Source organism: Somniosus microcephalus, chromosome 12, assembly GCF_052327205.1.
Source record: "Somniosus microcephalus isolate GS21.2 chromosome 12, FLI_Smic_1.0, whole genome shotgun sequence".
In the NCBI taxonomy this organism is placed as follows: domain Eukaryota; kingdom Metazoa; phylum Chordata; class Chondrichthyes; order Squaliformes; family Somniosidae; genus Somniosus; species Somniosus microcephalus.
In genome coordinates this window covers 75405758-75429611 of record NC_140998.1, presented here as the reverse complement: position 1 = coordinate 75429611, position 23854 = coordinate 75405758, and the positions used below count along the sequence as shown (strand labels likewise).

General features: G+C 42.9%; 1 protein-coding gene across 3 annotated transcripts in view; it reads right to left on the bottom strand.

The window, feature by feature from the left end:
* Positions 1 to 22576, bottom strand: part of atl1 (atlastin GTPase 1) — an 81811-nt gene extending 59235 nt beyond the window's left edge. The window contains exons 1-2 of one of the 3 annotated variants that reach the window (XM_086003155.1): positions 22447 to 22576; positions 15423 to 15667 (exon numbers count right to left, since the gene is read on the bottom strand). In XM_086003155.1, coding sequence (XP_085859281.1) covers positions 15423 to 15667; positions 22447 to 22495 — 294 coding nt within the window. In that variant the 5' untranslated portion in view covers positions 22496 to 22576. The remainder of the gene's footprint in view (positions 1 to 15422; positions 15668 to 22446) is intronic. The other 2 variants (XM_086003153.1, XM_086003154.1) reach the window with 2 other exon arrangements.
* Positions 22577 to 23854: the final 1278 nt, after the last annotated feature.

Sequence of the window (23854 nt, the reverse complement as noted above, 5' to 3'; positions counted from 1 at the left end):
ATCGCCCCAAGTGCGAATTTTTCCGAAATCAAATATCATATTGTGGCCACATAATAAATAAGGAAGGGTTGCATAAGTCACCTGAAAAAATTGAAGCGGTCATAAAAGCCCCAGCACCTGAAAATGTTTCACAATTAAGGTCGTTCCTGGGATTAATAAATTACTATCATAAATTTTTACCGAACTTATCAACTCTTCTCCACCCTCTTAATGAACTGCTACAAACAGGAGTAATTTGGAAATGGAACGAAGACTGCAAACGTGCCTTCCATAAATGCAAAGACTTAATCACATCCAAAGAAGTTTTGGCTCATTACAACCCATCACTGCCAATCAGACTGGCGTGCGATGCATCCCCTTACTGCATAGGAGCAGTATTATCGCATAAATTCCCTGATGGCTCGGAACGGCCGATAGCTTTTGCGTCACGCTCATTGAACTCAGCTGAGCGTAACTATGCCCAAATCGACAGGGAAGCACTCAGCCTGGTATGGGGAGTAAAGAAATTCAACCATTACCTACACGGACAAAAATTTACCTTGTTGACTGACCATCAACCCCTCATCTCCATATTCAACCCTAAAAAGGGTGTTCCCATTATGACAGCGCAAAGGCTACAGAGGTGGTCCCTTTTTCTAGGGGCACACCAATACAACATAGAATACAAAGGATCAAAACAGCATGGGAATGCTGACGGTTTATCGCGCCTACCGTTGCCAACGGTAGAAGAGGCACCTACAGTAGACCCAATGGAGATGTTCCACTCTACCATAGTGGAATGTCTACCAGTAACAAATTCTGCCATTGAAAGGGAAACGAGAAATGACCCGACTCTTTCACGGGTCTACGATTTAACAGTGAAGGGATGGCCAGCACATGGCGAACCACTGTTGCCAGCATTCTCGCAAAGAAGAGAACAGCTGTCAGTGTGCCGAGGAACCTTGATGTGTGGATCCAGAGTGGTGATTCCACCCAAACTCCAGGATAAAGTGCTAAAGGAGCTTCACGAGGGGCATCTGGGTGGAGTGAAAATGAAGAACCTAGCCAGGGCGTTTGTATGGTGGCCAGGTATCGGTGGAGACATCGAAGAAATGACCAAGAGCTGCCTAGGATGCCAGAAGGTCCAAAACGCTCCTCCACAAGCCCCTCTACATCCATGGGAGTGGCCCTCATCTCCCTGGCAAAGGGTACACATCGACTTTGCTGGTCCATTTATGGACTCAATGTTCTTAATCGCGGTTGATGCACACTCCAAGTGGCCGGAGGTAATAAAGATGTCCTCCACCACCACGGAAAAAACCATCACAGTATTAAGGACCATATTTGCCAGGAATGGGCTGCCGGAACAGATCTGTTCTGATAATGGACCACAATTTGTGTCCGAAGAATTCAGAAAGTTCTTAAAAAACAATGGGGTTAAGCACTACACGTCCGCCCCATACCATCCCGCCACCAATGGATTGGCTGAAAGGTTTGTCCAGGCCTTCAAGAAGGCCATAAAGGCCATGGGTAATGAAGACATAAAACTTCAGCACAAGGTGGATAACTTCTTATTCGCATACAGGAATGCAACACATATGGTTACCAACCAAACTCCCGCCATGATGTTCTTCAATAGAAACCTAAGATGCCGGCTGGATTTGGTCAAGCCCAACATCAGAAGGGACGTGGAGAACCGGCAGTTTCAAGGCATGAATGAAAGGCCAACTAGAACCTTCCAGATAGGTCAACAAGTTTTGGCCCGGGACTACCGTACCGAGAAATGGCAGCCTGGAACTATCTGCACACGACTAGGACCACTGATGTATACCGTGGACATCGGAGAAAGCATAATAAGGTGCCATGCTGACCAAATCTATACATCTAACGATGAAGTAGAGATACCCATATCTACCTCCGATCCGGTGATACTGGAACCCGATGAACCCGACACTGGCATTCAAGCCGAATCAGCCTTGCCAGAAGAACCTACTACACCACCAGAAACTACTACACCCCCGAGGCGTTATCCGGACCGAGTCAGGAAGCCTCCTGAGAGACTGACTTATAATTAATTAACTACAGCAATGTATATTATTTTGCTTATAACATGTAATTAATAATTACTTAAAATATGATGTACTGGTTAGCAAAAAGGGGAGGAATTGTAGTGTATGTGCCTTTAAGAGTCCCAGGTGTGCTGTAATGCCGGTAATTGCCACTCGGGCTATATAAGCCTGTATATTGTGTATATCTGTTAGAACCCCCCCCCAGACTTTGCTTAGTAAATACCTATGAACCAACTCCTGTCTTCAGTGTCTTTATCAACACACGGACACTACAAGAGGCAACATGAAAAAGGAATGGTGGTCAACATGAAGGGAAATAGCTTTTTAAAGAAAAGGATAATAAAAAAAACTTAGAGATAAAGAGAGCCATCTTGTAATTGAGAATGAAGAGGTGTTTAACAAATAGTTTGCTTTGGTTTTTACACAGGAAGGTGAAAGTGGGACTGTAGGAATACCTGAAGAGGATATGGGAGAGCCACTATCGTAGATAAATATTCAAAAGAACATTGTAACAAAAAAGTTAGTAACCACTTCCATTTATAGAGCGCCTTTAATACAGAAAAATTGTTCCAAGGCACTTTGCAGAGGTGTAAGAGAAAAATGGTTGCCAAGCCAAAGAAGGAGATATTAGTAAGGCTGACAAAAAGCTTGATCAAAGAGATGTATATTAATAAAGGTCTTAAAGGAGGTGGAGGGGCTTAGAGAGGGAATTCCAAAGCATGATCCCTAGGCGGCTGACAGCATGACCACCAATGGGAGGGGGGAATGCACAAGAGGGAAAAGTCAGAGGAATGTAGAATTTGGGGAGGGGGAGGGTGTTATTGGGCTGGAGGAGGTTAGAGATTGGGAGGTAATGAGCCCATGGAGGGATTTAAACACACAGATGAGAATTTTAAATTGAGGTGTTGAGGGACTGGGAGCCTCATGTATGTCAGTGACAACAGGGGTGCTGGGTGAACAGGGTTTGCCGCAGGATACAAATGGGCAGCATAGTTTTAGATGAACTGAAGTTCGTGGAGGGTGGATGGTTGGCCAGGAGATCATTGGAATAGTTGTGTCTGGAGGTGACAAAGGCATAGATGAGGGCATAGTGTAAGGCAGGGGTGGGCAATGTTCTGGAGGTGGAAGTAAGCGATCTTTGTAATGGAGTGGATACGAGGTCAAATATTCATCTCCACACTGAATTGGGTGCCGAGATTGCGAACAGTCTGGTTCACCCTGAAGCAATGGTCAGGGAGGGAGACAGAATAAGTGGGAAGGGTACGGAATTTATTACCAATGTTTAGATGCAGCAAATTATGGCTCATCTAAGACTGGATCTCAGGCAAGTGTTCTGACAACATAGAAGCTGTAGAGGTAAGTGTCATCAGTGTACCCGACATTAAAATAAAATTACCTTTTAGCCTGGAGTTGCAATGTAAGTTCCAATTTACAAATTAATATAGCACATGGAAAGTGAACAATTCTAGTTCAAAGTAGAGTGGGGAATAGCAGTACATCTACCTGGGCTCCCTTTACAACCAGAGGCCAGATTTTCTTAGTATAGTAGCTAACAAATGCAAGGTTAATTGTGAGTTATTTCCCTAAGGTGTTTCTGATATTTTAAGAAACAGTATAATGAATATTAAGCCAATCATTGAATGGGCTGTGACCTAAAAGTAAAAAATGAAAAATAAACAAAAGTAAAAGTGGTTGATTCCCAACAGAGATTCTACTTGCAACACAACCTGTGATGGACAAAATTAGGACCCCATCCCCGCCCCTCCCCCCAACCCTTTACAGGAGACTCCACAAAAACAATGAATGGAAGGGGAACTGAACAGTTCAAGCTGAATAACTACAAAAAAATACAAATTTAAATAGTGAGTTGACACTGTACTGAATGCGTTGTCAACCAATCATGAAAGCTTAACCATAGGTTGTGGGTTGAAGTTCTTGAATACAAGTCATACGACCCACTTGTCTGTTTGGTCATCAGATGAGCTGCTAGATGGCTTTTCACAGGACAACTGGATTTTCTCACAAAGGTCGTGGGGGGAAAAAAAAAAAAATCGCAATATCCACTCATGCTGCCCAATCATAGTACAGCATAAGATAATTAGTTAAGCATCACCTCTGACAGTTCCAAAATGAGGCTTCATTTGTAAATGATAATATGAACCTGTCTAGCAGGAAAGACCCTAAAGTGAAGTCTCTCAATTTAATTTGCCATGTAAGTGGTGAAGGTGAAAAATACCCCCAATGTTACAATAATAGGTGACCTCAATCAACCCAATATAAACTGGGAATTCCTTAATAAAAGTGAGACAACAGAATCAGAACTAGTGAATGTGGGACAAGATTACTTTTTGATTATGCTTGCATCTAGGCATACAAGTAATCAGGATGACATCTGCAATCTAGTAGTGGAACCTAGGAACTAATGGCACAAAATAATGACATTTAAGATCATCTGTCAATTGTGACATTTAAGGACAAGGAAAAAAATGTGACATAGATTTTTGTCTGTACCATCTAGGCGTAAATTGCCTGAGCAGAACAGAGAATGGAAGATTGGGCAGGGAGGGTTACACACCTGTAAAGGATGGAAAATCAGAAAGGTTCCCTTGCAGGTGTGCAGTCCTCGCCACTCAATTTAATTGCATTTGTCACGCCCAGGCGATCCGATATGCCCAGGTGCTGAACAGGAAAATCTGCCCCATTGTGTCCAGTTTTGGCCATCTTAATTTATGAAAAGCCAAGCCCATGGAGAGGATACAGAGGAGGTTCACGGAGATGATACCAGGAATGGGAGGCTTTAGTTATGTTAAGATACTAGAGAAACTGGGGCACTTTTCATTAGAACAAAAAGATTAAGAAGGGATCGGATAGAGGTGTTCACAATTGAGTGGTTTTGTTACGGTAAACTGGTATGAACCTATTTCCGCTGGTCAGAGACTTCATAACCAGAGAGCATTAATTAAGATTATCACCAAAACAATGGAGAGGTTAGTGTAAAGTCTGTGGGTTGTGTCGTTAATAAATACACAGACTTCAGAAGTAACAAACAAACAGGTCTTTACTATTCGAAGGTCCGGGCGAATCTGCCCCAGCAATCCTGCTACAACACTTATATACTGGTGTGGTCACTATCGGTATTACAGTATACAGAAGCCAAACAAATAGTGCCACACCTAAAGTAGTTCCCTTAAAGGTGAACGGTTACATTCAATAGTTCCCTTAAAGATAGACGGGTACATACACTACAATCCTCCCCTTTTAGCTTATTACTTACAGAGTCCCCGTTAAACATACATATCTTCAACTTCCTATAAAACAAATTACAGATATAATCTCGGTGGAGTCAATGTCATATAAAACAATTTACAAATATAATCTCGGTGGAAACAGTTCACAGGTTCAGTCTCTGCGGAAACAGTTCATAGATTCAGTCTCTGATCTTGACTCGTTCCGAACAACATTTCTTTGGTGTAGCCGGTTCCCCTGGCTAGCGTGACTCCTCCATAGCCTTTTTCTTGACGTAACAGCTTGAACTTTCGTCCTGTTGAACCAGCAGTGCGGACTTTTACAACCAACTGGCTGTCTTGACATTTTCCAGTTTTTCAACTAATTTAGCTCCTTTCGTAATGTCCCGCCTGGAATGGTAGAAGTGCTAATATTTTAGACAGTTATTATCTTCTGCTTCTTCTTTTTCTTTTCTGCCTTTTTGAAACTCTCGGAGCTCCTTTCTCGGCTGCCAGCTGTAGCGCCACCAACTCTCTATGTTCCTTAGACCTTAAGTGCTTCATCCGGATTTCAGCACTTCGGGAGTTTTCATCACAAGCTGGGCAGACCACATCCTCGTAATATTCAGTGTCACTCAACAGGTCATGGTAATATTCAGGTTCGTCCTGAGTTAGGCCAGCGAGAGAGACTTCTTCTTCCTCCTCACCCGTCTGGACGTTAGCTGACGGTGGTTCCTTCCCTAAACATCTTTCTTGAAAAGCCTTCTTCATGCATTCATATTCATCCCGCTCTTCCTGGGTTATCTGCCATTCCTTCACGACGGACCTCATTTGTGAGTTCAATACCTTCCTTTCCATCGGTAATTGCTTTATCAGGCTATTTAACCCTTCTACTGAAGTAACGGTTTCCACATTCTTCTGTTCACCTTGACGTGATTCAACGTACTTTTGGCATCCTTGTAAAATTTGTGTTGCCACCTCAGCTATCTCCGTGACTTTTGAGAGCTCCGAACTCGTTCCCCCTGAAGATTGAAGCTCGTGTTCAGATTGTTCCCCTTGCAGAGTCTTGTCCTTCAGCATATGAAGGAGTTGGCCGACCGTTAACTCTTCCCTGGGAACACGGTGGATCAGAGTCTTCTCCATTTCATCCACCTCTTTCTCCAATACTTCCACCTTACGTTCCTCTTGAACTTTGGCTTTCAGCGCTCGGAAAAGTTGCGCCCTGATGCTCTCTAGTTCATGTTCAGGGACCATTCTTACAGTGTCCTGTTCTTCCACTGAAAGGATTCCCAGTTGAATCTGTTCTTCAAGTTGTTGAACCTCGGTCATTGCCGCCTCATATTTGTCTTGGGTGTCCTTCAATGTTTTTATAAGTTCTTGGACATCCTGTCTTTCATGCTCTGCCATGATTTTCACCTCTAATTGCTCATCTATGGATGGAGCTTCTATCGATGAGTCTGTCTTGGCCTTGAGCTCATCAAGAATTTCCTGCAGCCTTTGGACTTCTTGCTCATGTTCAACCTGTAGTTGTTCATATGCTTCTACTGAAACTAGCTTTTCGGAGGCTGCCGAGTTAACCCCCTCCAGAATTGTAGCCTGGGCCGGTTCATACTGTTCTTTCAACTTCTCACACTCTGCTTGTAAGGAGTCGTAGAGAAGAACTGGAATAAAATCCTGGCTCCCTGAAGATTCCTCTTCCTTTGGTTCATTCTGTAAATATTCTAGTTCCTGAACAGCATCAGGGGAATGTGATTGGTATTTGACCATGATGGCTCTATGGCCGCTCTCTGCTTGAGCTAGCTGTCTCTGTAGTCTTTCCAGGTTCCCCCATTCGGTGTCCCAGAACTTTTCCATATTTTTCATCTCCTGTACGAGACGGTCACTCAACTGTTCTAATTGTTGTCGTACTTTGACATAAGTTTGCGTCCGAGCTCGGTGTTCTTCCGTCATGGATGAATCCTTTGCTTGAACAGGCTCAGAATTCTCTGTCAACCTGGAGTTCTGCTCTGCAGCTTTATTCTTCTTGGTACCATAAGTCCTTCTGCCTGTCTTCGTTTTCTTTCCCATCGTCGGCAAGTCCCTTTTAGCCTTGTCTTCCATTTTCGACTTGGTCTTATCATCATCCATTTCAGAATCTGAGCTAATAGCTTGCACCGAGTCCTCCCTCATTATGGCTTTTAGGTAATGCCATTCCATGTCTATTTTCTTAATCCACTCCCATCCTAGAAGTGGTGGTCCTCCCTCAGGTAATACGTACAAGCTCATTCTTGGGTGTTCTTTACCCCTATCTCTCACCTTGACTCTTATTTTCCCCACGGGGTATACGTTATGCCCCGTGTATGTCTGTAATACGAACTTGGTATTTCTTAAAGGTATGTGAGAGAATAGCCGGTGGTAGTCCCTTCGGTTGATGACTGATAGAGCTGATCCAGTGTCCAGCTCCATTCTTACTTGGACTCCAGCTATTTTTAGTATGACCCAGATGGCCTGTAGATCCGTTTCTTTACCCACATTGTGGATTCTCAGACTACCCAGCTCCTGGTTGTTTGGGTCTGAGTCTGAATTCTGTTCGTCTGAACTCTTCTCAGCCACCTTGTGTACCTTGTTGTACTTTTCTGGTGGTGGCTTCCTTTGATTATTGGTCTTTTCCCGGACCGGCATACCTTCGCGATGTGACCCAGTTTGCCACATTTCCTACACTCTTGGTTCTTAAACCAGCATTGATTCTGGTCATGCGTTGTCTTCCCACAACGGTAGCATTTTGTTGTGCTTGAAGTAATTTGGTCCACCCCGAGTGCCGCCGCCTTTAGTTGCATTTCCGCCGTTCCTTTCGCTGCGGCTTCGTGCGATGCAGCTATAAGGACAGCCCTGTCCAGTGTGAGGTCGTTCTCTTCCAGTAGTCGCTTCTGCGTCCCTTCTTTGGACAATCCGCATACGAACTTGTCCCGCAGCGCTTCTGTCAGATTCCCTCCGAACTGGCAGTATTTCGCTAGCCTACGCAGTTCGACCAAGTATTCCGCATTGCTTTCGTCTTTCTTCTGCGTTCTTGCGTAGAATTTGAATCGTTCAGCCAGCATCAGCGGTGTGGGGTTCAAGTGGTCCTTCAGCACAGCCACAATCTCTTCGAAGGTCTGATCCGCTGGTTTATTTGGTGCTATTAGGTGCTTCAAGAGCCCGTATGTTTTTGCCCCCATCGAGTTTAGCAATGTTATCGCCTTGTCGTCTTCCTCTATTTTGTTGGCTTCGCAATAGATCTCTATGCATTCCACGTACGTGGCCCAGTCTTCTATTTCAGAATTAAAGTCGTTAATATTCCCTCGCTTAGGCATCTTTCTTCCCTTGGGAGCAGCACCAGTATTTCTTTAAGTATTCTTATTTATTTGTTTGTTTCTAAGATGGCGGTTTCCCGCTCTTTCCTTCTCTCCCCGCCCACTTCAATGGCGGTATGTCAATCAAGATGGCGGTTTTCCCGCGAAAATGGCGGTTCCCCGCTCTTCCTTTCTCGCCCCGCCCACTTCAATGGCGGTTTCCCGCTTCTGGCGTCTTCTCCGCCTAATGGCGGCTTCCCGCGTTTCTTCCCAGTGGAAGGGGTACGCTTCCCCCACAGCGGACAGGTTCAGCCGCTGGCTGGCTACCGCACAGCTCCCCTTACTCGGCTATGTCTTTTCCTCCCGCCCGCACGGCTCTACCGGCGCTGGGTACACCCCGTTAACGGAGGACAGTTCAGCCGCTGGACTGGCTCTCGCGCAGTCTCTCTCTCCGTACCCGGCTCTGTCGCTCTCTCACCCGCACGTTCGGTGCTACCGGCCCTGGGTACCCCGTTGGTGGAGAACAGCTCAGCCGCTGGACTGGCTCTCGCGCAGTCTCTCACCCCGTTTTCGGCTGTGTCTCTCACCCACTCCCGCACGTTCAGTTTTGCCGGCTCTGAGTACCCCGTTGGTGGAGAACAGCTCAGCCGCTGGACTGGCTCCTCGCAGTCTCTCTCTCCGCACCCGGCTCTCACCCGCACGGTTCCCGTTCGCCTCCCCAGCCCTCTCGCAGACCGGTGTTTCCCTCCCCGGCTGCGGCTGGGTTTCTCTTCCCACGCCTACTCGCAGGCTCAGCGCTTCGTGGCTGCGGTCGCTGTCTGGATTTTTTTTTCCACCGATCGCGGTCCGGCTGTCACCCGACGCCGTTGGACCCGACTTTTGGCCGGCACAGCTCCCCCTCGACCGAGGTCGAGTGCTCTGCCCTTATCCTCCGGATACTTCTACACCTTCCCCTACTCACAGTCTCTTCGGCCGCCTTGTTTCTTGCTGGTCGGCTCACTCCGCACCGTGGCAGAAGGGTAGTCAGTGCCTGTTGCTGATACAGCTTTTGTTGTTAGTCTTCCTGCTTTCTGTTGTTGCAGCCTCGTGTTTTCTTTTGGTAGCACGACGAGGGCGGTTGTCTCTCTTCGACGCTCTTCGTTCCTTTTGGTAATCTTGCCGCAGGGTACGATCGGACTCGTCGCCACTGTAAAGTCTGTGGGTTGTGCCGTTAATAAATACACAGACTTCAGAAGTAACAAACAAACAGGTCTTTACTATTCGAAGGTCCGGGCGAATCTGCCCCAGCAATCCTGCTACAACACTTATATACTGGTGTGGTCACTATCGGTATTACAGTATACAGAAGCCAAACAAATAGTGCCACACCTAAAGTAGTTCCCTTAAAGGTGAACGGTTACATTCAATAGTTCCCTTAAAGATAGACGGGTACATACACTACAGTTAGAAGAATTTTTTTTTTTTTTTTTTTTTAAACACAGAGGGTTGTTGTGGTATAGAAACAGTGGTGGATGCAGAATCCATTATAGTTTTTAAAAGGGAAGTGGATAAAAATGTAATAAATTTAAACAAAAAGCTATGGGCAAAGGGTAGGGGAATGAGAAGTTCTTTCAGTGAGCTGGCATGTTATGTACAGAATGCACTCCTTCTGTGCTATAATATTCTGTAATCCCATGATGTCACTACAGAAAAATTGAAAATGTGGGTAATAAGTACACAATGGCCCTGAATTCGCGGTTGGTATGACGGTGTACTCTAGTACGCCGTCATACCACCTTTGAAATTGACCGCAAGTTTGCTAAATCCCAAACCTGCGATGTCAAGTTCCAACTGCATGTTTCACCTCCTCATACAAATGAACACGCTGGCAAAAAGTTGGGCTAACTGCCCACCTACTGCAAATTAATTACCCTGAAAATTTTTACGTCTGGTGCAAACAGACGTAGGAAACCTGTTTCACAGTGTATGGGGAGGAGGGATGAGAAAATTGTAATCCTGTTCTAAACATTGCTGCTGTCACGCTAATAGGTCAATTTGTAATTAATCTCCCATTTTCTTCCATATAAAGGATATATCGTGGGAGCTCTTTCTGTCCATTAGATGATTTGTACTGATAGACACAGCAAATTTGTTTCCAGCAGATTAGGTTATTCATATTGAAAGAAAGGGATTGTCCATTATTGTGTTTTGCTTTAAGAAATAGTGGTAATCTTGATTATTGGGTAGAAAATAGCTTGAGAAAATTGAGTGGAACTAATATCACCACTATGTTTTATGAAGTGAGCCATGGCTGGGAGACAGAGTCAAAATTCCCCCTTTTTGGAAGTCCGATATGATCAGACTGGGCCGTCTTACCCGACCAGCGGTTGAAGGGTGCCCACTTGGGGAAACGAGTTGCTCCCGGCAAAAGCTCTCTATGCATTTATGGCAGGAATAGTCCAAGTAAATACTTATTCCTATTCCATTTGTACAATGAACTATACATTTCTGTAACTGAATGACATGCATGGTTTAATAGCCTTTTAAAATGAATTGTGGGCAAATCAGCAATCTCCTCTCTTTCCTGATTGGCTAAGAGTCAGGAAGTGAAAGGAGCACCGCCTCACGTGATCCCAGGTTCGTATACGCACAACGGTGGGTTCAGTGAGGCACTACGCTGCACACAACCCTGGAGCGTTTGAAAGCAAGTTTTCGAAGGGGGGTTTGCACAAGGTAAGTGCGGATTTCCTTCAGAAGTCAGCAGCGTACTCCTTACGCCACCGACCGCGAATTCAGAGCCACTGAATTGAGTAGAAAGGGACCTGGGAGTAATTGTAGAATAGTAACTTTCATTAGCCAATATAGTGAATCAATTCTGGTGAAAAAAGCTAATAGAATACACTGATATCCAACCAGAACAGTAAAATGGAAGTCTACAGAAGCTTTGCAATGCATTGGTCAGACCACACTTAACCATATCATATTCACTTTTAGTCATCCCACTACAAAAAAAAACAAGAATTGGAAAGGGTATGGAGAAGACAATAAGCCTGATTGTAGTAGGTGAGCTTTGAGGAAAGATTAAAGAAGCTTGAGCTTCATAGTCTGGAAAGAGGTTGGTTATGGGAGTACCTCATCAAGATTCATGAAACAATTAAATGGTATGGATAACACTCAGATTTTTACCTTACTGCAAGTCAGAAAAGAAGAATCAGAGGACATAAGTGGAAATTAATTAAAAAGTAGCTTATTTACTCGAAGACTGAAGGGTTTGGAGTAATTTGCTGGCTGGGTAATAAAGGCAAAAACATGGAGGTTGTTCTCAAAACAGAGTTGGAGCTTTGGTGGAAGAGTTAGGATATTAAAGGGAGAAGAAACTATTATTTCCCTTTCTTATCTATGGACTTTATTAATGTACATATGTTTTCAGAGATCTGGTATACCAATACGACTAAAAATTTGTATAAATCCAGACAGTTCATTAATGCTGCAACTTTAGATATTCATGTCACCAAGCATTAGTAGTTTATTCCACTCAAGTTATGTCCACTTCTAATTTGAAGTGTGTGAAAAATATGTAATTTTGACAAATTGTTTCCTTTCCTGTGTAATCCTAGTCTACGCTATGACTGCCTCCTACAGAAACAACCGCAGTCTATTGTGGGCTTGAGGAAGATCACACAACTCTTGCCTGTTTTCACAGTATAACACTCCTAAATTCTGCTTGCTCAGTAATTTCCTTCCTACAGCTAAATGATGAGCATAGGAACAGGAGAAGGCCATTGAGCCCCTCGAGCCTGTTCCACCATTCAATGAGATCATGGCTGACCTGTGACCTAACTCCATATACCTACCTTTTCCCCATATCCCTTAATACCTTCGGTTAACAAAAATCTATCAATCTCAGATTTAAAATTAACAACTGACCTAGCATCAATTACCATTTACGGAAGAGAGTTCCAAACTTATACCACTCTTTGCATGTAGAAATGTTTCCTAACCCTCCTGAAAGGCTTGGTTCTAATCTTTAGACTATGCCCCCTCGTCCTAGATTCCCCAACTAGAGGAAATAGTTTCTCTCTATCTACCCTATCCGTTCCCCTTAATATCTTGAAAATTTCAATCAAATCAACCCTTGACCTTCCAAATTCCAGGGAATGCAACCCTAGTTTGTGTAATCTCTCCTTGTAATTTAACCCTTGGAGTCCAAGTATCATTCTTGTAAATCTACACTGCACTCCCTCCAAGGTCAATATATCCTTCCTAAGGTGTGGTGCCCAGAACTGCTTGCAGTAACCCAGGTGTGGTCTAATCAGGGTTTTGTATAGCTGCAGCATAACTTCTACCCCCTTGTATTCTAGTCCTCTAGATGTAAAACCCAGCATTCCATTCACCTTTTTGATTATTTTCTATACCTGTCCATGACATTTTAATGATCTATGTATCTGGACCCCCAAGTCTCTTTGGACCTCCACTGTTTTTAGCTTTTCACCATTTAGAAAGTACCCTGTTCTATCCTTTTTAGATCCAAAGTGGATGACCTCACATTTGCTTACATTGAAATCCATTTGCCACAGTTTTGCCCATTCACTTAATCTATTAATATCTCTTTGCAATGTTATGCTTTCATCTACACTGCTTACAATGCCGCCTAGCTTTGCGTCATCGACAAACTTGGATATGTGGCTTTCTATCCCAACATCAAGTCATTAATAAATACGGTGCATAGTTGAGGCCCCAACACAGATCCTTGCAGGACACCACTAGTCACATCCTGCCAATTAGAGTACCTGCCCATTATCCCTACTCTGTCTCCTGCCGCTCAGCCAATTTCCTAACCAGGTCAATAATTTGCTTTCAATTCCATGAGCTTCAACTTTAGCTAACAGTCTCTTATGAGGGACTTTATCAAATGCCTTCTGGAAGTCCATATAAATAACATCCATAGACATTCCCCTGACCACTACTTTAGTCACCTCTTCAAAAAGTTCAATCAGGTTCGTTAGGCATGACCTACCCTTTACAAATCCATGCTGGCTCTCTCTGATCAGCAGAAAATTTTCAAGGTTCAGTCACTCTATCCTTAATTATAGACTCCAGTAATTTCCTGACCACAGATGTTAGGCTAACTGGTCTATAATTCCCTGGTTTCCCTCTCTCACATTTCTTAAATAGCGGAGTGACATGCGCAATTTTCCAATCTAAAGGACCAGTTCCCGAATTGAGAGAACTTTGGAAGATTATAGTAGGGGCATCTGCAATGATGATGAGTCTATCCTAATGGTGACAAGTCTATCCTAATGTATGTAGAGAATAAACTGTATTCAAAGAATGAAATACTGAGAATAGATAAACCTGCTTTTTCCCTTCTAGTCCTTCTGTTTTCTACACTTACATAATTTGCTTTGCATTCCCTCCCACAGTCTACTTGCCTTAAAGGAGCTGTGTATGTTGTATAATTCCATCATCAAGAGATAACGGTTATATAAAAATTCTTAAATGGCTTCGTGGATAGGTGCACCGCATGATGTAGTAGTGAGCGAGAAGGTCCCATTCTTGATTCCTGGTCTGTGTTGAGTTACGGTTTGGGTGCTATAATTGATCTCAGTGCCCCTGAACTGGATAGGGGAAAAATCAGGCAACATTCCTCCTGCTAAGTGCTATCCAGAGACTGCAAAGGGAAGTGCATACGTACAGATGTCAGCCTTGTCTGTGGTGCTCTCTGTAGCTGAATAGTCTGTTGACACTCATTGTGTAGACTCGAACATGAAGAATGGGTACTTGGGCAAGATACTGTAGGGCTGCCACTGGCTGTAAAACCAGATCAGTCAGGTAAAGGAGAATTGGGATTTTTTAACTAATTAGAACCAGAACAGCTCTCCTGCTAGCCCAAAGAGACTACAATTTTGTATGTATAAATTGTAACATTACTATGTAAAGGAATCAACACATGGAGGGAAAGAAACTTGCACAAAATTACGACAGAGATCTATCCAAACTACATATAAATGGGGATGATAGTCCAATGATTTATGCATATACTGGACCCAGGAATTTGTAGTATTTAATTCAGGGAAGTCAATTCTACTTAGTTATATTAGAAAAATAATATTCTGAGAATGTACAAGGAAACAGATTACAATTACTTAAAAAATTTATATGTATGTTTGCCACTACTGGAATTGATTACATTTTCACATATATGATGAGTGTAAATTGACACTCTGAATTGTAATCGGTGGTATAGAATAATTACAACTCCTGATAATTATATTGTGATTTGTATGCATTCCATATAGATTTCTGCTATAATTCTGGTTCCTGCTGATCATAAACTGAAAGCTAGGATGAAGAGTAAAATTCAGCACTGAATTTTTACAAACCTTGCAATTTCTGATGTAAATGTTTGCTGGAAAAATGGATTGCATTTTTTTCCATATTTAAGTTCTTTGTCTCGTATATAAACATTTAATAATTACGGTGCATTACATTTTTAATTTTATTCTTCTGCATTACAAATACCAGTTTTTTTTCTCCGGATATCTTTTAGTTTATTTTTTTCTTTTGATGAGATTTCTTGCACTGCCCATCATTCCACTGTCTGACCTCGTGTTTACATACCAAAATTTTCTTCCACATTTGGGGGTGCACCTCAAATCCTTAGCAGGAACCTTATCTGGCTCCCCAGGTGAGTTAAGAATTTGTTAATATAAAGAATCTGCACCTTCCCATCCCATGGTGCAACTTTAATATTAGAGCACTACTGGGGCGGTGGGGGGGTTCTTAATATCAACTTTTAAAGAAATGCCTCCCATGTTAAAAATGACAACAGTTAACATGAAGATATATCATTCTTACTTTACCTGGTTGTACATATATCTCAGCATGAAGTCCATAAGGAATGATTTTCCTTTTCTGAAGGCACCAGCAACAGATAAGGCTACCACTTCCCGATCTCTAACTTCTTCTGAGAGAAGGATTTTGTTCAGAGCCACTTCATCCAGTTCGAAAGTATGGTCATCATTGACGACAAGAATCTGAACTGGTCTAGCCCGCTGCACAGCTTCATCTTCGGATGTCCAGCTAAAGCTTCCCTCTGAAAATCCTCCTATAATCAAAGTTTTCAGAACATTAATAAAATAACATAGTTCACTTTATTTATTAAATATATGTAAAATATGAGAGTGCTGTATCTCCAACTGGGCTGATAAGTGGCAGGTAACATTCACGCCAAAGAAGTGGCAGGCAATGACTATCTCCAACAAACGAGAATCTAACCACTGCCCCTTGACATTGAATGGCATTAACATCGCCGAATCCCCCACCATCAACATCCTGGGGTTCACCATTGACCAGAAACTTAACTGAACCAGCCACATAAATACAGTGGCAACAAGAGCAGGTCAGAGGCTGGGTATTCTGCAGCAAGTGTCTCACCTCCTGACTCCCCAAAGCCTTTCCACCATCTACAAGGCACAAGTCAGGAGTGTGATGGAATACTCTCCACTTGCCTGGATGAGTGCAGCTCCAACAACACTCAAGAAGCTCGACACCATCCAGGACAAAGCAGCTGCTTGATTGGCACCCCATCCACCACCTTAAACATTCACTCTCTCCACCACCGTGGCTGCAGTGTGTACCATCTACAAGATGCACTGCAGCAACTCGCCAAGGCTTCTTCGGCAGCACCTCCCAAACCCGCGACCTCTTCCACCTAAAAGGACAACGGCTGCAGGCGCATGGGAACACCATCACCTCCAAATTCCCGCCAAGTCACACATCATCCTGACTTAGAAGTATATTGTCGATCCTTCACCATCGCTGGGTCAAAATCCTGGAGTTCCCTCCCTAACAGCACTGTGGGAGTACCTTCACCACACGGACTGCAGTGGTTCAAGGCGGCGGCTCACCACCACCTTCTTAAGGGCAATTAGGGATGGCCAATAAATGCTGGCCTTGCCAGCGGCACCCACATCCCATAAACAAATTTTAAAAAACTACCTACTATTAAGTTTGGAAAAGTATTTATGTCAAGTGTACACTTCAACAAGCCATTCACATACCTCATAATGGGACCAGCAGTTTTCATCCCAAATGCTATGATCTTATATGAATATTATTATTTTTAATTACTCAGTCAGTTTAACATTTAATTTATCTAATAAGTAAAGTGGTATTTCTCTGCATTAGTGGAAGCATAAATTGCAGATAGAAATATAATAATTTTGGACAAATCTTTGCACATACTTAAGATTTCAATATAAAAAATTTATTTAGTTGATCTGTAATTACAGTTCTGAGAAACACGAGTCCTTTTATACCTTTTTTTTGAAAAAATGTAGTGTTTGGTCAGAAATACCTTCAGATTGACAGTACATTTGCAATTTTCTGGCACAATAGCTGTAAAACAGGTGCCTAAAGATCCAATATGGCGAACAGCATATGCATGCTCATTCTGTGCAGCAAGTGTACTGCCGGCCATATTGCTTAGGGTTTCTCCATAGGTGTCCAGGGCATATGCCTGTAACTGGCATTGGATCCATTGCATATGCAAATCAGGGGACTAACAGCACTTCCCAAACCCACGACTTCTATCACCTAGAAGGACAACAGGAGCAAGCGCATGGGAACACTACTGCCTCCAAGTTTCCCTCCAAGTCACACAGCATACTGACTTGGAAATATATTGTTGTTCCTTCATCGTCGCTGGGTCAAGCTCCTGGAGCTACCTCCCTAACAGCACTGTGGGAGTTCCTTCACCACACGGACTGCAGCGGTTCAAGAAGGTGGCACACCACCACTTTCTCACTGGCAATTAGGGATAGGCAATAAATGCTGGCTTTGCCAGCAATGCCCACATCCCATGAACGAACAAAAAAAAAGCCCATCTGTTTCAGGCCCCTTCATGAAATTGGACTGCAAATGCCAATACTGGCCGCTGCTCGCCCCCTCCCAATTGCCTTCCCCCCCACAGACTGTTGAGGACCTTGGCCGGCATCTGAGCTGGCTCATTTTGCTTCCCCCCCCCCCCACCCCTGCGACCAGTGAGCTGCCTTTGGGGCCACGAATGGCGCCGACAGCTTGCCGGTACTGTCCTACTAAGGCAGGCGGATCAATCTGCCATGATAAGAAATAAGAGTAGGGCATACGGCCCCTCAAGCCTGATCCTACCGTCAACCTCGTTAGGCGCATGCAGTGTGTGCAGCACCCGGATCACACCCCTATTCAGGTGTGATCCTATTTCTAGGTTAAAACATTTTTTTCCTTTTTCTCTAGTTTTGTGCACATAATGGAAGGTAGTGGGTTCAAACTACTAATCCACTGAATTCCTGAGGATAGCAGTACCATTTAGCAGGTTGAGGAATGATGCATTGTCACCTCCTGACATACATTTTGGCCTGCAGATTGGGTACATATATGTGTCACTGTTCATGTCTCCCTTCAACTTACTGCTTCTTAAGAACACTTTTCTGCTAGTACAACAAATAGCACTTAATTCAAGTGGACAGAGCTGAAATGGAGAAAGGCTAACAAATCACAGGAGCATCACTCCTTTGGAGGAGGCTAACCTACTCATCCTGCTTTATTACAGCATGGTGGAAGTCGGGAAAGATGAAGCATCGGCTTGTCTGTTTCCAAGTTGCAATTTCTATGTAAGTTGCCCTCCATTTTTTTCTTTTTTTCTGCGAAAATATATTTAACCTCTGCTCATTGTCTCCTGCTGATAGCATGAATAACAGCAGTCCATATTATGCATCCCCTTACTTTTGGCACAGTATAGAAATTTATATATATATTTTAATGTTTTTACGTTAGCATCAACATTACTATTGCAGCTCAAAATTATAACTCAGGTGTCCAAACATTTTTTTGCACAAAGCATGGCTTTCAGTTGCAAGCTACTTAACAGCCCAAAGATGAACAATGTTGTGCCGGGTTATTGATTGTCTATATAATAGTTTATTATGTTTCAGTAATAACTTATTATATAACCTAAAGATACGGTAGATTGAAACCTTCCTGGGCTCAATAGAGAAGTGGGATCAACTGACCTATAAGTTTGCTTTTTTATAACTTATCTGCAGCTGTTCACTGAATTCTGATTTTAAACAATTTTTTTGAACCGTAATATAGAGCTTCACGAATGCAGCGGTATCTTCATCTTCACAGATTTCTGAAGCTAAACTATGTGCAAGTTTATATATATATATATGTCATAATAATGGGACTTATACAAATATGAAAGATTTAAATAATTCATAATATTATGAAAGGTGTGAATTACCAGGGTAGTTCAAAATAGTTTTAGCATATCATAGTACAACCAGTTCTAAAATATGGCATTAATTATTAAGGTTATATATGCACATCTGTATTCAGATCTTGACTCTAGTTCATTGTATTGAGCAAGTGAAAAGTATTTAATTAGAAATCTCAGCATGGCAAGAGTCTAATTTAATTGTGAGCTAAAAATCAAAACATTCCCTTTCTGATTGGAAAGTCGTATCAGATCATTTAATCATAAGTGTATGTCTGCCTTTTGAAGAAAAATGTGTTGTGTAACAAACAAGCAAATTAGTGTAAAGTATATATTAAACTATGTAAAACAATGATTAAGTCTCTGAAAGAGAAATATATTTGATGCAATTTTGACACTACAATCTACTTAGGCCTTCGTTTACAGTCTCATCCAAAGAAACAGCACCTTACAATACAGTACTGTGCTCAAGTGGCTTGAGCCCACAACCTTCTAAACTTTCAGTTATCACTGAGCCAAACTGACACTAACTCCCCATATAAAGAGCAAAATACTGGAAATCTGAAATAAAAGTATAAAATGTTGGAGATGCAGTGAGTCAGTCAGCATCTGTGAAGAAAATAGAGAAGTTAACCTTTCAGGTACAAGCCCTTTCTCTAAGCCAAAATGTTAACTTCTCTGTTTGTTCTGACCTGCATTTTCTGTTTTGTTCCCAGCTCCCTGTGTTGAACTGTCATAAATACAGCATTGATTCAATTACTTTTCATTTTACTGCTCCAAACCCACTGCTTAGTAGAGAAATATTTAATACAGCGTTGCATATCATTCCTGAACTGTAAGATACACTTAAAAATGAACATTTATAAGATTTTCTGGTTGATCCGTCTTGAGAAATACCTGCATTTATTATAGCATCTTATCACATTGTTGAAATGTCTCAAAGTACTTCAAACACTGAATTACTTTTGAAGTTGAGTGATTGTTATGCAGGCAAATATGACAACTATTCGGCACCAACAAAGTCCCAAAAATGTAATCTGTGATTTTTTTTTTGGTATTAATTGAAGGGAGGAATTTTGGCCTGGTTACCCAGGCAACTTTCTGCTCTTCGAATAATGCCATGGGATCTTTAACATCCACCTGAACAGTTAGACATGACCTGAGTTTCACATCTCATCTGAAAGATAGCACTTCCCACAATGCAACCTTCGCTCAGTACTGCAGTGGAGTGTTAGCCCAGATTATGTGATCATGTTCTGGTATGGGAATCGAACTCTGTTTTTCTGACCTAGAAGACAGAATGCTACCACTGACCCAAGGTGACGTCATTGATTTACTGGCACTTTTAACTTCAGTTTCCCCGCTACCTATTCTTTAGACTAATTCCATTTCTTACCATAGAATCATATTCAATTCTTAATAAAAATGAATCTGTCACCAGGAATTTACCGGTCTTGAGAGAACCAAAGTGGCTATTGAAGTGCTAGAAGTCTGATCAGGAGGGAGCTTCCATGTGAACCCTGAAACCATTCTCCCACTAATGTCCACTAAGCAATGGCTGGACCCTTGATCAAGGAGATATGGAATAGAGTCATCATGACTCAATGCTGCCTACTAGAGATACCTCATTTCATTCTCATCCTTTGCTTTAATTATGTCAGCTGTCCACTCCTTGCCTTGTTTAATAACATGTTGTTTCACGAGTGTAGAGTAGATGATGCCCCATCTGATGGGTGAATGCTAAAATAAGAGGTCATATGCTTGTTTTTGCCTGTGTGGGTGAGGTGAGTGGAGATACTAACTTTATAGATGCTCCTGTCTTTGCGTTCCATAAACAAAACAAAAAATCACCACCTTTAAACAGCTAATGAAAATATCATTGAGCGCTTCTGTGTTCCATCCCCTACCCACACATCCTCTGTGCACTTCCCTGCTTCCAATACATTTATCTTTTTAGAAAATGCTCTACTTCTCATGCCTTTTACATCTCCAGAGAATCTGCAAATTAGCCAATGATCTTGCCACTGCTTGTGTTTCCTGAGTCAATGTCATCATTCCTCCTGGCACGTGCTACCCACTGGTTCCATTACTGATGCTTTACAATTCCTAAGTTACTTGTTACCTCATTTACCAATACCTCCTTTCCACACGCTATGCTATCTGATTCAGCTTGGCCGGTTTCCTCCACAGCCTCCTTGCCTTCATGTTTGTAGATGATACTTCCACTAGCTCCACAGACACTGAGTTTTTAAACCAGCCTTCTGTTTCCTTCCTTCTTTCCTGCAAAGAAGGCTTCTTGCTCTTCAATCTATCCACGAGCTTACTGCAGGCTCTAATAAAAGAGGCAGCACTAATAATAGAGAGACGAGAAGAAATAAAATTGGGGGTTCTGTGGCGGCGAGGTGAGGGGGAGGCGAGTAACACAGGACGAGATAATGAGAGGGAAAGTCATGACCTGGAGAAAAAATTATAGAGTACGAGAAAAGGGGGAATACTCTAATTATTAGGTTTTTTGGGCCAATGGAGGAAGCGTTGGGCCCGTGTATGGGGTCCGGATCCAGTCAGGGGCCCTGAGCGGATCCCGTAAAAGGACACCTGCGTAATGGTAATAGCAGATCCCAGATCATTTTGTCAACTATTTTTATATTGCCTATTGCAAACGTGCCTTTTTAGGGATTGTAGGTGTGTGGATTTGACACCATATGAAGTAGGCAATATTTAGTATCATTGTCTAGTAAAATGTAGCTACCGCCCCACAAGACCAGCAATGAATGCTCCTGAGTCCCAATCATTACAATTTAGCATGCCCAATTATAAATTGGAAAAAATGTGAAATAAAATGACTTCAACGGTATTACCTGTGCTGACATAGAAAAACAAACGTCATTATGGGCGGTGGTATACATGTCTGGAAGTGTTTGCTTGGCATCGATTTTGTTTGTTCCCCAAGATGGTGCAGTTAGGTAATGCGAGAGATGGAGAGTGCGGTGAACAGCATCTGCCCTTGAGTAGCATGAGTATGGATGGAGGTGGGGGGCGCGGGTGGGGGAGTAAGGAGAGAAGAATCTCATTCTCACTGACCCCTTTAAAAGCCGAGCCACTTCGCCCCTTCCTAGGGCGGACCACTGCAGAAATAAGGACGTTCACAGCAGCACCGCCGTCAAATTCCTTCGCACCCAGGCATTTGTGCTTCTGAGATCCAGCCCGGGTGGCGCACAGTGTGCACATTCTTCCTTCTTGTTTTGTATTTATTTAGCAAACAGTCGAGGGCCTGTCTGAATAACCACAACCCCCGGAGCCAGCCGTCTTATTGCAAGGGCCGGCTTCCGTAACATTGCACGGCTCCTGCAAAAAAAAATAATGCACAAGACCAAATGCAACGATCATCTGAATATTCATAAAAGAGCAACGACGAGTTAATATTGGTGCTGTATTCGGCAGCAAACTCATCCTTTACCCGCCCTGTTCAGCCAGCACTGGGACTAAATGATCCCCACAAGCGGCAGCACCCTGGCTCCTGCCCTGAGTCCGTCCCCTGCCTCCTCGCTTGGCCGCCTTCAAGAAGGTGCAATATTTCTTCGAGCTTTAACGGAGAGGTTTTGCCGACCGCAGGCAGATGTCTGACTTACCCCAGCTATTTCTTTCTTTCCGATTCCTCGCCGTGTTTTTCTGTGCCATTTTGTTGGCGTGTGCACCGTGGAGCCGCGTTCGGAGGAGGATCCCTTTCGAAAGGGCGTCTCTCTCTCTCTGTGCGAGGATGACGAGCTGTGAGGATGGAGCCTTTCTCAGCTCGTTATTAAACAATGTACTGAAAAGCACCAGGGGATTGCAGTGTGCACACGTTATAGTTCAAGCAGGGAATAAAATATCATATTCACTGGTATTAATAACAAAAAGGATAGAGAGAGAACCGGCTTATTATCTGAATCATATACATGTAGATTCCACAGGGTTGGACTGGGTTATTTCTCAGAGTAATAAATTCATGTATTTTTTGGAGAGGAACACATGATCTGCTGCAGGTTCTTTTCATTTATTTAAACCACAAATCACAGCAAAACAAATAATGGAAACATTCGAAATATAAATATGGTAAAATACTGCCGTGTGGTACAGCAAAAGCAGAAGAACATTAAGCATTCAATGTGATGATTGTTCAATAATAATTATTTTCTGGTCTCAAAATTCTGAAAAATACTGTCAGATACAGAACCCGCAGTAGATTGAAGATGTGAATTCACAGCATCATAGATTAGACAAGAAATTATTATGATGTATACATGGTCAATTGGGGCCCTTGCTGCACACAGGGATGGAATAGCTGATGTGTGATCAGCTGTTCTGAGGAAGCTATGACTATCATCCTGGTGCTGGTGGTTTGCTAGGCTGTAATGCCTGCACCTATTTGGGTGCAGAACTGTGGCTGGGTCCAGTCGACAGGCCCCATAGTAGGTACATGCCAATTGTTGAATATGGTATCTGCACAAAATTCACAGAGAAGGCCATCTCTAACCTTTTCCTTATATCCTTCACCGCCCACATGAATGGATCATTGGATTACATAGGATATGCAGCACAGAAACAGGTTATTCAGCCCAACCAGTCCAAGCCGGCGTTTATGCTTCACTTGAGCCTCCTCCTGTCTTTCCTCATCTAATCCTATCATCAGCATAACCCTCTAGTCCCTTCGCCCGCCGCCTCTTAAATGCATCTATACTATTCACTTCAACCACTCCCTGTGATAGCGAGTTCCACATTCTCACCACTCTCTGGGTAAAGAAGTTTCTTCTGAATTCCCTATTTGATTTCTTCGTGACTATCTTATATTGATGGTCTCTAGTTATGCTCTTGCCCACAAGTGGAAACATTCTCTGTGTCTACTCTAGCAAAACCTTTCATAATTTTAAAGACCTCTGTTAGGTCACCCCTCAGCCTTCTCTTTTCAAGAGAAAAGAGACCCAGGCTATTTATCCTTTCCTGATATGTATACCCTCGCATTTCTGGTATCATCCTTGTAAATCTTCTCTGCACCCTCTC